At 36.3% G+C, this 16,593-nt stretch overlaps 1 protein-coding gene across 2 annotated transcripts in view; it reads left to right on the forward strand.

Moving 5' to 3' along the window:
* FERMT2 (FERM domain containing kindlin 2) overlaps positions 1-16,593 on the forward strand; it is a 97,893-nt gene that overhangs the window by 62,201 nt on the left and 19,099 nt on the right. For both annotated transcript variants that reach the window (XM_019923859.3, XM_019923858.3), the window contains 3 exons: positions 5,107-5,241; positions 14,834-15,059; positions 15,559-15,661. In XM_019923859.3, coding sequence (XP_019779418.1) covers positions 5,107-5,241; positions 14,834-15,059; positions 15,559-15,661 — 464 coding nt within the window. The remainder of the gene's footprint in view (positions 1-5,106; positions 5,242-14,833; positions 15,060-15,558; positions 15,662-16,593) is intronic.

The raw sequence follows: 16,593 nt of genomic DNA on the forward strand, positions 1-16,593 counted from the left end.
AGGAGGCTTTTTCCAATTATACATGCTTGCTTTCCCCTCGCCCGCTAAACTTGTTAATGGCAAATTGTGATAGAAGCGTGTCGTATCTCTCAGGCGTGATTAGTTTTATGTCCCTACATACTTTTTAGATTTTTCACCCTGTACCAGTTTATGATTTACTTTGGGGAAATGAATGGGTGGAGAGAGAGATTACCACCCTGCCCACACTTAATACCGAAGCAGAGGGGACAAATGATTATTCAGAAGCTAGGAATTTTCTAAAGCCTTTATTTTCTCCCAACATGGCAGTGATAGCAGAGCTGAGGGTACACTGAGAATTGAAAGTACAACCCGTAAATCATTAGGTCTCTTAGCATGTTAAATCTTGTTTCTTTTAAAAGTAGTCTAGGAAATGATGATTCACTTCTGCTAATTAGATAAATATGGCTCAAAAGACATGCTTGAAATATCTTCTGAGTTTCTGAATCTACATAATGATAGAAATTAGCGCTACTGATTCAAACCCCAAAAGTTACTTTTGAGGGTAAATGGGTTAACTTTGTTACCGACTTGTGCCCTCGGACTCTTTAATCAATAGAAATCAATAAAAGGCCAGACAAGGAATTCAGCAAGGCTTTACTGGGACTTGTGCTGCAGCACAAGAGAGCAGAAACAAGCAACAGTTTCCCTTGCTGGCTCTCTGAGGAGGGCGGGCTGGTCCCTTAAATGGGGTGAGGGTGGGGGCAGGTTGGTGGGCTGTGCTGGAGCAGTGGCTTAGATGGTCTGCCCACCCCTTGGTGCTGTGTGTAGGGATCATGCTCAGTACCCTAGTTTTGCTTCCCAACACCTCCAGAATGGCAGTTCGTTTGTGGCCTTTTTGTATCTTATTGTTCATAATTGCCCTAACTGCACATGCATGCAGCTATTTTTAGTCCCTTATAGTTTCTGTGTATTCTGTTGCTTCAGCAGACATTTGTCCAGGTGCAAGCACTCTGGTAAAGGGTACCAGGTCCCAGCCTATCTCAACTTGAATATTACAAGACTGAAGAAAATCTGTGATTTTTAATTTTGTAACTTTATTTATTTATTTATTCATGCAGGCATGCATGCAGCGCTAGTCTTAGTTGCGGCATGAGGGATCTTTAGTTGCGACATGCGGACTCTTAGTTGTGGCATGCATGCAGGATCTAGTTCCCGGATCAGGGATCAAACCTGGGCCCCCTGCATTGGGAGCGGGGAGTCTTAGCCACTGGACCACCAGGGAAGTCCCATAATTTTGTAACTTTAGCTAAAGAATATGCTGTCCTATTTTTAACTTGGAAAAGACATGCCAGGGAAGCTTTTAAGAAAGTGACAGAATTTAAGAATTAATTTTTATCGTGATTTCTGCTGTTTAGTACCTAAGACGTACTTAGCCCAAATTTATTAATTTATTAATAAGCAAGGAGCAGTTACGTTTACCTATTCTCTGCTAAAGTATTTGTTGAGGACAATTTTACTGCTGATTCCATTTTCATGTTTCAGAATAATATTCCCTCCAAAATTGCATGTAAAATACAGAACAAGGGACTTGCCTGGTGGTCCAGTGAGTAAGACTCTGTGGTCCCAATGCACGGGGCCCGGGTTCGATCCCTGGTCGGGGAACTAGATCCCACATGCATGCTGCAACTAAAGATCCCTCATGCTGAAACGAAGATCCCGTGTGCCACAACTAAGACCCGGTGCAGCCTAAATAAATAAATTAATATTAAAAAAATAAGACTCAACTTATAAAAAAAAAATATAGAGAACAAAACAAAAACCTAATGTGTACCAGAGTGTTCCTAATAGTAAAAATCAAATAACCAACAGAGAAACAAAAAATCCATATAGTTATTAAAAGACTTATTTGAATTTCTTTTTTAAACATGGTACAAGATATATATAAAATAAAATTAAAAAGAAAGTTCAGTGTGGTTTGCAGTGATTGCTACCATGTTAATCTTTATATGCAATTTAACTTTGATTTGAAGAAATCTAATAGAAAAATGAGTGAAGGAAGGAAATAATATAAATGGCTAAAAACCCATGAGGAAGTGTACAACATCAGTATTAATCAAAGAAATGTAAATTAAAACAAGGAGATAAACATACTGTTTTAAAAATAAAGCTTTAAAAAATAACACAAGTGCCCATCTTCCTCCATCTTTGCCTTAAAATTATTATAACCTTTGATCCAGTAATTCTATTCCAATGAACTTCTAAAGAAATAAAATGTGGAAAAATATGTATATAGATAGATGTTTGTAGAACCATTATTTATAATGGGCACAGTATTAGAAGAATGGTTAAATTATGTTATATTAATACAATTTTATACATCTATTAAAATGATCACTGATTCACATAGTCATATTCCATTTTTCAAGAACAGATTTTACATGTCTTATACTTTTTCATAATTTCCAAATTTATACCATAATTGTATACTTTTTAAAATTAGGAAAAAACCATTAATACTTAATACTTACAAAGTACTTGTCAGGCCCTGTGCAAGAAACTTTACCCACATTAATCATTGAATTTTCACAAAAAACCTCCTGCGGTAGTATTAGTCTCATTTTACAGCTGAGGAAACTTGGATGCTGGCAGGCTAATAAGTAGCTTGCCCAAGTCATACAGCTCATAAATAGTGGAGCTGAGATCCAGGTAGTTTGGCCGTGTGCTTCTGCCTCAAATTGTGCCTCATCAGCGCTGCAGCAGGTGTGGTCCACCCTAGTTTGAGTTCCCCTACTGATAAAAAGTTTCCTGAATTTGTAACGCTGGATTGAATCTAGTGAGTAGTGTGGGTTCCTGAAGGTACAAGCTAACCCCCTGTCAAATTCTGATCCAGTGACTTAGCAGTCTGCATCATTACAAGTTATGCAGCGACTTGGATTTTGTTGTCTGTGACATATGGGGTAGTGCCACCAAACACTGTGAGATACGACCTAGTGCTTCTTTTTTTTGCTGCTTTTTTCTTTTATTGTTTTTCTTTGCTCTCCCTCTCCTTACCCTCTTTATTTTTTAATTAACTTTATTTTGGTATAATTGATGTACGATAAACTGCACCCATTTAAAGTGTACAGTTGGATGAGTTGACAGATGCTTACATCTCTGAAACTACCACAATCAGGATATAGAACATTTCCGTTAGCTCTCAAACTCTAGCCTAACAGTCATTGCTCTGCTCTGTCACTATAGATTTGTTATCATTTTCTGGAATATTGTGAATGGAATCATGCAGTATATACCCTTTTCTAATTGGCTGGTTTCACTTAGATAATGATTTTGAGATGCATTCAGGTTATTGCATGTATTAATAGTTTGTTTCTTTTTACTGATGAGTTGTGTTACATTGTAAGAGTAGTATTCCACTGATATGAAAGGATTACATTTTGTTTATCCAGCTGGGTTATTTCCAGTTTTGGCTTTTGTGAGTAAAGCTTACAAATATGCTTTTCATTGTCTTAAGTAAACAACTAGGAGTGGAGTGTCTGAGTTGTATATGTTTAACTTTATTAAGGAACTGCCTAAGTGTTTTCAAAAATTCTCATTTCACATTCCCAACAGCTGGTTATGAGAGTTCCAGTTCTTCCACATCCTCACCAACACTGGGTATTATCAGTTTTATTAATGTTGGCCACTCTGATGGGTGTATATGTGTGTTGTGGTTTGAATTTGCACTTCCCTGACCAGTAATGTTGAGCATCTTCGCCTATGCTTCTTGTTTATTCTTATGTATTCTTTGGTGAAGTGCTTGTCCAAATCTTTAGCCCATTGGTCTGCTTATTATTGAGTTGTATGGGTTCTTTATGTATTTTGGATACAACTCCTTTGTCAGATACGCATATTTTGTGAATATTTTGTCCCAATATACAGCTAGCCTTTTGTTTTCTTAACAGTCTTTCAAGGAGCAGGGTGGTGGGGGGTGGTGGTGGTGGTGTTTTCTTGTAGTAAAGGGCAGTTTTTTTATGGGGGGGTGTGGGTGTCCTATCTAAGAAATCTTTGTCTACTTAAATTTTCTTTTAGGTCTATGATACATTTAGAATTAATTTTTGCACATTGTGTTAGGTGAGGGCTAACGTTCTTTTAGAAAAATACATGAATCTCTTGTTTAGCACTGTTTATTGAAGAGATTTCCCTTTTCCCTTGAATTGCTGTGACGCCTTTGTCCAAAATAATTGACCGCCTGTATCTGGGTTTGTTTCTGGGTCCTCTCTTCTATTCCGTTCATTTATACGTCTTATCATTTAGCCAGTAATTGCACTGTTTTAATTGCTGTAGTTTTATGATGTCTTAAAATCAGGTGGTATAAGTCTTCCAGCTTTATTTTAAATTGCTTTGACTCATAAAATTTATAAGGAAATGAGAACGATTCTACAATCAACTTGTTCAAAAGAGTAAGCTGGAATTTTGATTAGAATTCCATTGAATCTTTAGCTAAGTTTTGGGGGAACTGACTTCTTAACCATTCTTGCAATTTATGAACATGGTATATAATATATAATATGTAATGTGATGGTTATACTTATTTGGGTCATTTTAATTCTTTTTATTACTTTCCTGTAACCATTTTGCTTCTTATCAGGTTCTTCACATGAAAATGAATAGAATAAACACAAAAATTTGTAGCCATTTGATATCAAGGTAGAAAAGTTTGAGTCGACTAAAATTTTGAGATTTGGTAATGATGGGAAAATATTTTCTTTACATTTACTTCACATATCTTGTGTTAACTTATGGCATACAGAATGAATGAGGGCTACCATATAATATAAACCTTAATTTCTTACAGTTTTGTATTTAAAAATATGTAAATAAGAGTTCCAGTATTTTCTTTCTGTACCCTAGTAGATTATTATCTTTCCACTTTGAGGTAACTACATTTATTGGATAGTTATGAATTAAGAGTGCTTTGGTATATTGTCTTTAAAAGTGTCATACTCCAATCTTTTGCATAGCATTAGTATCTGGCAAAACACAAACACACACATACACAGAAGGAAATTACAAATTCTTTTCTTGAATGGATTAACAGATTTATGAAGTGTAATGTGTTTTAATTTTCTGTTATGCTAGTAAAATAATGTTTTTTTATTTTAACAGATATCAGACACCCTGAAGAGCTTTCTCTATTGAAAAAACCCAGAGATCCAACAAAGAAAAAAAAGAAAAAGCTAGATGACCAGTCTGAAGATGAGGCACTTGAATTAGAGGGGCCTCTTATCACTCCCGGATCTGGTAAGGCTTTGACTAAGCATGGGCTCAGTGTGAGAACCATGGACTGTATGCCTCTGTGTGTGTATGTGTTTAATTGAAGTATAGTTGATTTACAATATAGTGTTAGTTTCAGGTGTACAGCACAGTGATTCATTTATATGCACATACACGTGTGTGTCTGTGTAAATCAGAAAAACAACATGCATATTCTTTTCCCTTATAGGTTATTAAAAAATATTGAGTATATACTGTGTATAGTATATACTGTGCTATACAGTAGGTTTCCCTCTGTGTTTTTGATATCGGGATAAATGGACTGTGTAGGTCAGGAGAGTGGTCAAGTTAAAGAACACTCTCCCTCAGCATCTTTTCCCTTGATATTGAAATCATCACCAGAGTCTGTTATGTGCAGATCGTCATGTCAGGTGGTAGCAGTTGCGTCAATAAAAAGAAAAGCTGGTTCTCTGCTCAGGAAGAGTCAAAAGGAGACAGTACCTTAACTGGCCTCAGTTCTTTGCTTTGTGGAAATTGGACAGTTTTTTTTTTTTTAGCATTTAGTTCCATTTTTTGGGTATTTTGTGAAAACCACCAGTATTTAGTTAAGACATTATTGTTTTTATCAGGTTACTTAAAACTGTCTCTATGCTTTGCATATGCTGGTCTCTTAGTGCCTCTCTTTTCCCTTTAAGGTGTTGCTCCTTTAAGAAGCTTTCTCAGATTTCCTTCTATTACCTCCCCGACCTGAATTAGGTTATCCTTCTGTCATAAGTCACCAGACTTTTCTGTGTTTGGTATTATACTACATGTTCTCCCCTAATAATCGTGAGCCCCTGCATGAAGAGACTGTTTCTTACCTTTTTGTTACCAGGACCCAACTCAGCATATGGCACGCAATAGGAACGTAGGCAGTGACTTTTGAGAAGCTAGATGACTAATTAATTAGATTACATGGTTCTTTAGTCCCAGGAAATTAGTTTCCCATGTTTCCATTGGCCACACATTTACAAATCCATTTCTTAGGATAGATCCCAGCAGCAAATAAGTAAACTAATTTTACTATTCAGTTCATTCCTGGTTTTTTAAGTTCTGGGGTGATGATGATGGTAATGAAAGTACACAGTGAACATAGAGGTTATGTATGCCCAGACCTATTTCATACACTTTACTCGTGGAAACTCATTTAATTCTCACTACAACCCATTGAGGTGGATTATGTTATTACTCAAATATAAGGATGAAGATATTATGGCACAGTAAGTTTAGGAATGTCTAAGGTTACATACCTTGTAACTTTTATGTCACTACTCATGTACTGATTACATTTGGGAGATACCAAGAAATAAGACAATTCTTACTCTTAAGTAGTTTATAGGCTCGTTGAAAAGCACAATTACAGGTACTGTATTTAAGGAGGTAATACATCAATGTTAAATGAGTGTTGCAGAAAATAATGTTATAAGAATTCAGAAGACAAAGCAATTCCAAATAGGGTATATTCAGTTTTGGGATTGGGGAGGTAAGTTTGTGAATTAGCTAGGATTCCAGTGGCTAGGATTTTGATGGGAAGAAAAGGCAATCCTGGTAGAAAGAATGATATTAACAAAGAACATCCTGGCAAAAGAAAAGTACAAGACGCGTAAATAAACCATTTGAGCCAATTCATGCGAGAGAGACCTCCAAGGAACTTCTGGATCACACTGGACGGTATTTAATGTCAGGCTGAGGAGTATATAGGCTAGTGCATTGTAGAGTCATTGGTTTCTGAATATGTTACAAAATGAACAAATCGTTATTTTAGAAAGAATATCAGATTTAATTCCAGTAAAATGTGGAGGAGGGAATGAGGGGAAAGAGTACTGGTAGAAGCCTACAGATTAGGAGGTGAAAGAGAATAAGAGAATGTGTCTGTCATTAGAATAAGGTAAAAAATCTGATTTAGACTTGACTATATAGATGAAGGTATCTGACAGTAGACACAATCCCTGCTTTAAGTTATTTTTTAGTTTAAATGGAAACTCATTTAATTCTTAAAACAAAGAACTACATAGAAAAGTATATTTATGGGATGATTTTGGAGGGGTTGAAATCAGTCAGGATTGGTCTTAGAATTGCAAGTGAGAGCTTTTATATAGTGCTTTAAGAAAGTACAATTTGAAGACAAAAGATAATGAATTAAGACAAGGGAAAGCTCCAAATCTTTTAAGAGTAAGTAACTATGGGTTTCTTTTCTTTCTTGTTTTAAATTGAGGTGTTACATACAGTAAAATGAACAGATTTTAAATTACAGATGAATATTTGAAGATGTATATACCTTGTAACCACCCAGAACTTGATGTAGCGTATAGCATGATACCGACACCCCAAAAGGCCTCTCGCATGCCTTTTCCCAAATAGCCACTGTTTGCCTCTCTCATCACAGAATAGTGTTACCAGTTCTTGAACCTCATGTGAATGGAATCATACACTATGTGTGCTCTCTTGTGTCTGTGAAGTGACTGTGTTTTCAGTGAAAGAATTAAAAAAAAAAATAGGTTTTATTTGTCTACACCCAAGCAGTTTAATTAAAAACATTTCTACACTCAAGCAGTTTAATTAACATTTGGGCTTCCCTGGTAGCGCAGTGGTTAAGAATCCGCCTGCCAATGCAGGAGACCCGGGTTCAAGCCCTGGTCCAGGAAGATCCCGCATGCCGCGGAGCAACTAAGCTTGTACGCCACAACTACTGAGCCTGTGCTCTAGAGCCTGCAAGCCACAACTACTGAGCCTGTGTGCCACAACTACTGAAGCTCACGTGCCTAGAGCCCGTGCTCCGCAACAAGAGAAGCCACTGCAATGAGAAGCCCGCGCACGTTAACTAAGAGTAGCCCCCACTTGCTGCAACTAGAGAAAGCCTGCGTGCTGCAGTGAAGACCCAATGCAGCCAAAAAAAAAAAAAGTTAAATAAATTAAAAAAAAATTTGAGTTGATGTGAAATCCTAAGAAAGTACACAAAGATAGTGACATGTAGAGGACTGATTATCTGTAGAGAAGAAGTCCCATATACACATGAAAAGTAACGTGATTAATTTTTTTTAAAATTTATTTATTTATTTTATTTTATTTTTGACTGCGTTGGGTCTTTGTTGCTGCGTGTGAGCTTTCTCTAGTTGTGGCAAGTGCGGGCTACTCTTCGTTGCTGTGCGTAGGCTTCTCATTGCGGTGGCTTCCCTTGTTGCAGGGCACGGGCTCTAGGCGCACGGACTTCAGTAATTGTGGCACGCGGGCTCAGTAGTTGTGGCTCTCGGGCTCTAGAGCACAGGCTAAGTAGTTGTGGCCCACGGGCTTAGTTGCTCTGCGACATGTGGGATCTTCCCGGACCAGGGCTTGAACCCATGTCCCCTGCATTGGCAGGTGGATTCTTAACCACTGTGCCACCAGGGAAGCCCCAACATGTGATTAATTTTTAAAACAAATATTAAATATCTAGTTTGCATGACTTTATGATTTATCAGTCATGTTAGTCAAGTATTGGAGCAAATACTGAGAAATATGATCACTTGCATGTTGTGCCCATAATAACTAGCAACAGGTCCATATGTCTCAGTTTATGATATCTTCGGGGTGTCAGATACTGTGCTCAGTGCTTCACAGATGTTCCTGTACTGCAGGGTGTGGTAAGGAGTAGGTGTAATTTTCATTTTATTGAGGAGGAAACAGGCTCAGTTTCCCTTAGTGCCCATGTGCTTCTTGAATTGTGAGCCATCTCAGTGTGAGCATGGTTAACAATTATATATATGTGTGTATATATTCAATAAGTGATGACTATTATTTATTACATACATTATCTTTCATTTTATCCTCACAGAACACCTATGATTCTGGTGGCATTATCCCCATTTTACTTACAAGGAAAGAACATTACAAGGGTTAAGTAATTTGCCCAAGGTCACAAAGCTAATTAGGGACATAGCTAGGATTCAAATCCAGGTTGCTCTGGCTCTAGCACTCATGTTTCTAACCATTATGTAACATCGTCTCTCCAATTATAACATTTAAAGTAAATATTTTATGAATTCTAGTACAAACATTTGATAAAATATTGGTGTGTAAATTATACCTCAACAAAGCTTTTTTTAAAAGTAATGTTTCAAGAGGTAAAGCGTCATGAGTGAATTAATGATTCTCAGACTTTAGTCAAACTCTTATACAGAATTATGATAAAATTCTCAGTTTTTAAATACCTCGCTTACAGACTGTATTCAAGTGATACACTCTTGAGTCCTTTGCCACTTCATAGCTATAACTAGGTAAATATCTAATCTCCAAATAACTGTGAGGAGGGAACCATTTAAGTAGCCTGATCCCATGTCTGGGGGAAACAATTTTTCCAAGTAAGAATTAACTTTACTGTATAGTACTGACTTACAGACTACCAATTTCAGGATTTATTATGTAAATAGAAATAGGAAGTTACTTCATTAGAAACTTTCCTAAGAAATCTTAAAAGCAGCTAGACAAAGGAAAAGTCTGGGTCCTAAAGTAATAGAGAAAGTAATCAGTACTCAGTACTTAACTTGCTTGGCACTGTCAAGAAAATCACCATGCAGGATGCCATTTTTCCTCACTGGAATTTGCCATTTTAAACATAAAAAAATTTTTTTAAAAACAATTCTTTAATTGTAAAAGCAATGGGAGTTCCCTGGTGGCCTAGTGGTTAGGATTCTGGGCTTTAACTGCTGTGGCTTGGGTTCAATCCCTGGTTGGAGAATTGAGATCTTGCAAGCTGTGCGACGTGGCCAAAAAAAAATTATAAAAGTAATGCGTGCTCATAGTAAAAATTCAAATATTACAGAATTATGTTTTTGTTTTTAATGATGAAAGTGGGACTGTGTTATACATGCATTTATAATTTGTGTTTTTTTTACTCAGTGATACATACTAATGGACTTTATATCATTTTTTTAAATAAATTTATTTATTGTATTATTTATTTATTATTTTTGGCTGTGTTGGGTCTTTGTTGTTGCGCGCGGGGGCTCTCTCTAGTTGCGGCAAACGGGGGCTACTCCTCGTTGCGGTGCACCAGCTTCTCACCGCGGTGGCTTCTCTCGTTGTGCAGCACGTGCTCTAGGCACGTGGGCTTCAGTAGTTGTGGCATGCGGGCTCAGTAGCTGTGGCTCACGGGCTCAGCAGTTGCGGCTCACGGGCTCCAGAGTGCAGGCTCAGTCGTTGTGGCACACGGGCCCAGCCGCTCCATGGCATGTGGGATCTTCCCGGACCAGGGGCCGAACCCATGTCCCCCGCATTGGCAGGCGGACCCTCAACCCCTGCACCACCAGGGAAGCCCCTATATCATTTTTTAATTACAAAAGTTATACATTAGTACAGCCTCATTATAAAAAATGAAAGTACCATAGTATAGGACATGTACTAAACCAAAGCTGAAAATTTGACTTCAGTTTATTCCCTTGGTACTCCCTATCAAAAAGTAGCCATTTCTTAATCACTGTGTATAACTATATTGTAAACAGTTGGAGTACAAGTTGCCAGTACCTTTTCTATATGTTTTATATCTACTTGCATGTCTAGTTTTGTTTTTATAACATTAATGAGAGACATATATATTATATATTTGTTCTTCAGTATGAGTTTTTTCATTGACCAGTATGTTTTGGTGATCTTTTTGTGTGTCAGAGTAGAGGTCTCCCTACTTCTTTGTATATAGTGTCAAATTTTTCCATGTAGAAGAACTACATTTAACTGTTTCTCTAAGCTAACTAGTATCTAATTTTTCTGTCAAATATACTCCAGAAAGTTTCTCCAAGATTCAGACATACAGTTGACCCTTGAACAATGTGGGGTTGGGAGGTCAACCTTCTTCGAAATCGAAAATATGTGTATAACCTGTAGTTACCCCTCCATACCCGAAGTTCCACATCCACAGACTCAACCAACCACAGATCGTGTAGTACTGTAGTATTTAGGATTGAAAAAAATCCACATGTAAGTGGACGCACACAGTTCAAATGTGGTTGCACATTCTTCAAGGGTTGACTGTACTCCGAGAAAGAGTTATGAAGGCGACGGCTTTGCACTCCCATCAACAGTATATGAAAGTGCCCCTTTTCCGACATTCTGCCCAATACTGAATGTTGTAAATCTTTACAAAATGTTTGCCAGTGTGACAGGTATCTCAGAATTACTTTTTTATTTCCCTGGTAAACACTGAGTGTGAACAATAGTTGAATAATATTTCATATATTTATTAGCCATTCCTGTTTCTTAATTTTCAGTTATGGACTTTGTCCATTTTCTTTTATGTGTGTTTTTGTTTTAGTGATACTAATCTTTTGATGTGATAAGTATTTTCCCTATACTGGCATTCTGTATTTAAGTTTGTCTGTGCTCTTTTTTACTATACTAAAGTCTTACATTTTTATGTAGTCAAATCTGGCATTTATTTTGTAGTTCTCTGTTTTCACTGTTAATAAAATCTTCACAAATATTACAGAAAATTTTCTATATTTCCTTTTAATACCTTTATAATTATTTCATATTTATGTATTTTATCTGTAATATCAATATTCATATTTTTAATTCACCTGTAATGTGTTTTCTAAGTATGGTATGAGCTAGATACCTTGATGGAAAAATTTCTTAAGTGTATTAAATACTTTAGTATTTTTTAGAAAAGGATATATGTGTATATAATCACTAAGTTATGAGGCAGATTCTACTCTATTAAAATACAGGGATACTCTCAGGAGCTATTAGGTTACATTGGGTTTTTAATATTTATAGTAGGCGTCCCAAGACTGTAGTGCTTATTGAAGTCTTTGTTTCTCATCCTTATAGTTTTTAAGTTATCATTGCATGTTGTTCAGCAAACTCATATTTTATTGCTAGTTCATCTTACCCTGTATTAGTTTTCTGCTTCAAATACGGCTTAAATTGGGCAATCACGAATACAGGCTGGTTGGGATTATCACTGAACTGGGACTTAAACACACATACCCTCTGACCCAGCAATGCCGCTAGAACTGGGGAATAGGTACAGAACTGTTTATTGGAAGGCACTGTTTGCAATAGCAGTGGTGACATCAATAATAAAACTCTAAAATGAATAAATGCACACCAACTGGGAATGGCTTAAATAAGTTACGGTACCTGGGAGGCAGTGTATTTAGCTGCAGTCAGACTGCTGATTTACAGTTTGGCTCTGCACCTTAATAGCTCTTGACATTGGACATGTATATTAACTTCTCCTTGCCTCAGTTTGCTCCTCTGAAATGACAATAATAGGTTTGTTGGGAACATTAAATGAGTTATTACTGTAGATTGCCTAACAAAAAAGAACAAACGGGAAAAATGAAGTGATCAGATACGACGTGTAGATTACACAAAGTATAGGTAAATAAGAGGGAAGGGAATTGATTGGGTGGCTGATTCTATTAAATGATGTGTAATGTAGGGGAATATATTTTCTGTTTTAGAAACTTCATAAAGAAGTTTATAAATCAATTCTAACTTTACTCAATTCTGAATAGTAATTATAGTTCATACCAGGAATGAATTTTCAGTCAGTATTCTGACATGTTTAGTAAAAGATTTGTTTGCTAGATCTTTGAAATAAACAATGAGAAGATTCTGCCTAGAAGGTAATGTTATTTTTCCACACCGTATTTACATGTATGCTCCCTATAGCAGAATTATTCTTTGCCCAGATGAGCTGGAGTAATGTTTTCAGCCCTTTTAATAAGTAACTCTTTCAGAAAATGCCCTTGTAGTTTAAGGTTCTTGCTTTTAAAGGTACAACTAAATATCCCAGTGTTCTTCCTTGAAGGCTGAAAAGGAGCATTCACAGCTTTCTTTGTTGCTTATTTAACAATGTTCACATTCTACAAGTTGTTTTAAGCATCCATTGGGAGAATACATTTGGGGGTATCAAATCAGATACTCAGAGGCTAGTAAGAGATTTTTTTTTTTTTTCCCACTTTGTGTTCTCTTCCTAGACTCTATCTTGACAACTTCAAAAATCTCTAGCATTACCAGCACTTTTTCATAGGTAATTGTTTCTATCATTGTGTGTTTGGGGGTGGTATGTCATTAGAGATGAAAGGAGAGAAATTCCTAAGCATATTCCTAAATTAGTCAAGGAAAACAGCCATTCCATTAACATCATCCATTAACAGTGTGACACCCATTTACACATTTTCTTTTTAAAATTATGACTACGGGATAAAATATATTAACAGAGTTAGAACTTTGAAGGGGTGCTTTTACTTAATGTCATTCTGAATTTTTTTAAAGTCTTAATTTAATCTCCTTAACTTTTGTAGTCTAGATGACAGAGGATAGATCATCAGTGGACTAATTCAACAATTTTTTTTAATGTTGCCTCTACTACATACCTAGCCCTTTAACACTGAGAAAGCAGATTAAAAAGACAGTATCTCTACAGCTTCAGGGGTTTAATTGTAAAATGCACCTTGTTAGCCTCTTTCTAGGGCAATATTTATATATCCCTTTGCTCGAATACTTTATTTGTAAATCTGTTGGAGCCAGTTTAGCTATTCACTGAGAAAATTATTCCCTTAATTTATGTGAATTTATTCAGTTACATTGAGCCATCTTAAAACAGGGTACAGTGATTTCAAAGGGTGATAGATGTATACATGTTTGTCACTAACACATGACTAGAGCACAACCTTTTTTTTTTAATGACTTTTTAAAAAAATTATATTTATTTATTTATTTATTGGGCTGCATTGCTGCAAGGGCTCTCTAGCTGCGGTGAGCGGGGGCCACTCCTCATTGTGGTGCACGGGCTTCTCATTGCGGTGGCCTCTTGTTGTGGAGCACAGGCTCCAGGTGCGTGGGCTTCAGTAGTTGCAGCATGCGGGCTCCAGAGCGCAGGCTCAGTAGCTGTGGCACACGAGCCCAGTTGTTCTGCGGCATGTGGGATCTTCCCAAACCAGGACTCAAACCCGTGTCCCCTGCATTGGCAGGTGGACTCTTAACCACTGTGCCACCAGGGAAGCCCAACCTCATTGTTCTGAATTGGACAAAACTTGTTTTACTTAGATTATAGCTTCTAAGGTTCTTTACTCTTAAATACACTTGGAATATTTACTTCAGTTTATGATTCACAATTAGGAAAAAATCTGTATTTTCTTCTTCCCATTTTCTTTTCATTTTCATTCTTTGTTTCTGTCTTCTATTATTGCCTTTCTTTACCTTCTGAATTCCTTTCTTTCCTTTTCTATAGGCACTGATGTTCTTTACATTGGCCCTCTGAAAGGTGAGCCTTGGCACAATTAAAAAACAAAAGTGTTGGTCTATCTGCTTCAGCAATATCCTTAACTTATATTCTAACTCTTTTGAACTGATTTTTTCCCTAGAGTTTCCAACTTAGTTATATTTTTTGACCTTATTGTTATACATGTTCTTAATGTTATACAAGTAAAGTTAATTTCACTTGTTTTTAAGAGAGGTAAAATAATGTACTAAAGCTTTTCCTTCCAGAATGAAGCTTGTGTTTCTCAGTATGCTTTATATCATTATAGCATGTATTACTGAAAACTAAGATAACTATACTTCATAGTTACTACCTGCTTTTCATGTTATTTATTAGGAAGTATATATTCAAGCCCAGGACTTTATAGTAAAACAATGACCCCCACTTACGATGCTCATGATGGAAGCCCCTTGTCACCAACTTCTGCTTGGTTCGGTGACAGTGCTTTGTCAGAAGGCAACCCTGGTATACTTGCTGTCAGTCAGCCAATAACATCACCGGAAATCTTGGCCAAAATGTTCAAGCCTCAAGCCCTTCTTGACAAAGCAAAAATCAACCAAGGGTAAGTTTGTTTTGTTTTTTTTGCTGTTTACCAATTACTTTACAAGTTGTTTTTGTTTTGTTTTACTGAAGTTATAATTTACACTGTTGTGTTAGTTTCAATTGTACGGCACAGTGGTTCACTTATATATATGTGTGTGTGTATATATATATACACACACACACATATACAGTGGTTCAGCTATATATACATACAGCATGTGTGTGTGTATAAATATGTGTGTGTGTACGTATATATGTATATATAGTCTTCTTCAGTTTCTCTTCCCTTATAGGTTATTACAAAATATTGAATATAGTTCCCTGTGCTATATAGTAGGTCCTTGCTGGTTATCTATTTTATAAATAGTAGTGTGTATATGTTGATCCCAGCCTCCTAATTTATCCCGCCCAACCAAGAGTAAGTTTTAAAGTATAGATACAATTTAAGAATTTCTTTATCCACATAGAGGTAGAATTAATTTTGTCTTGCTCTGTTCCACTATTGTTAATTTGGCCAGGTGGCTTGATTCCTCAAGATCTCTCATGGAACAGGATGTGAAGGAAAATGAGGCCTTGCTGCTCCGATTCAAGTATTACAGCTTTTTTGATTTGAATCCAAAGGTACCGAGGGTTTAGAGGGATATCTTTTCTTCCTTTTTGTTTGCTTTTTGGAAGTTGGTGGGGTAAGGAATTGTTTGGATATATATAGCAAGTCCTGAATAATATTAAAAACTCAAAGCTTTGGACAAAGACACCTGTATTTTAAAGTAGTCTGTTGTTTTAGTAAGTTGGAAGCATAACTAAACCCTTTTCTTTTTGTTAAAGAATTGAGCTTTTGGTTGATTTGTATTTTAAAGGAACTAGTTAGGTACTACGGAATTGGTAAAGTTAATGTGTTTTTTTTTAACATCTCTCTTCAACTGTACATAATTATATATCCCAGAAGATGTTGCTTCAAAAAAAAATTCTTTTTAAGTCTATATTTCTCTCAATTTAATAGCCAAACATTGTAATATGTTTTTACTATCAGATGGTTGGCATCATCTGTGCTACTGAAGTACTTTGCCTTTCTGATAAGATTTAAATTTGCTGTAGAGATCTGGAATGTTTTCCCCCAGAAAACACATGGCACAGAGATTTGAGTGTTTTGCTTTCATGTCATCCTTGCGGGTGAGGGGACCTCTCTTGTCTGCTTCTCATCCTTTTCATGTCTAGATTATAGCCTAGATTTTAATGTATGTATTTATCATTTTAAATTATGTGCTTAACTAATTCTTCATACAACAGTAAAATGTATATAGTAGAATTACAAAAAATCATTTTAATCCCTTTTTAGGCTATATCGTACCTAATTGTGGTAAAGCCAAAGCTGTTCTGGGAACATAGTTATATTTGCATGGGGTGGGAGGGGGCTATGTATTTTGTTACCATTCTAAGATAGTATTGTTACAGTATTACTATTGATTTTTATTAACGTAACTAAATGGATAATTCAGTAACATTTAAGTAAATCTTTTCTACAAATGTGTGTGTGTGCTTATGTGTGTTTGTGT

This window comes from Tursiops truncatus, chromosome 2 (assembly GCF_011762595.2).
Source record: "Tursiops truncatus isolate mTurTru1 chromosome 2, mTurTru1.mat.Y, whole genome shotgun sequence".
Taxonomy (NCBI): Eukaryota; Metazoa; Chordata; class Mammalia; order Artiodactyla; family Delphinidae; genus Tursiops; species Tursiops truncatus.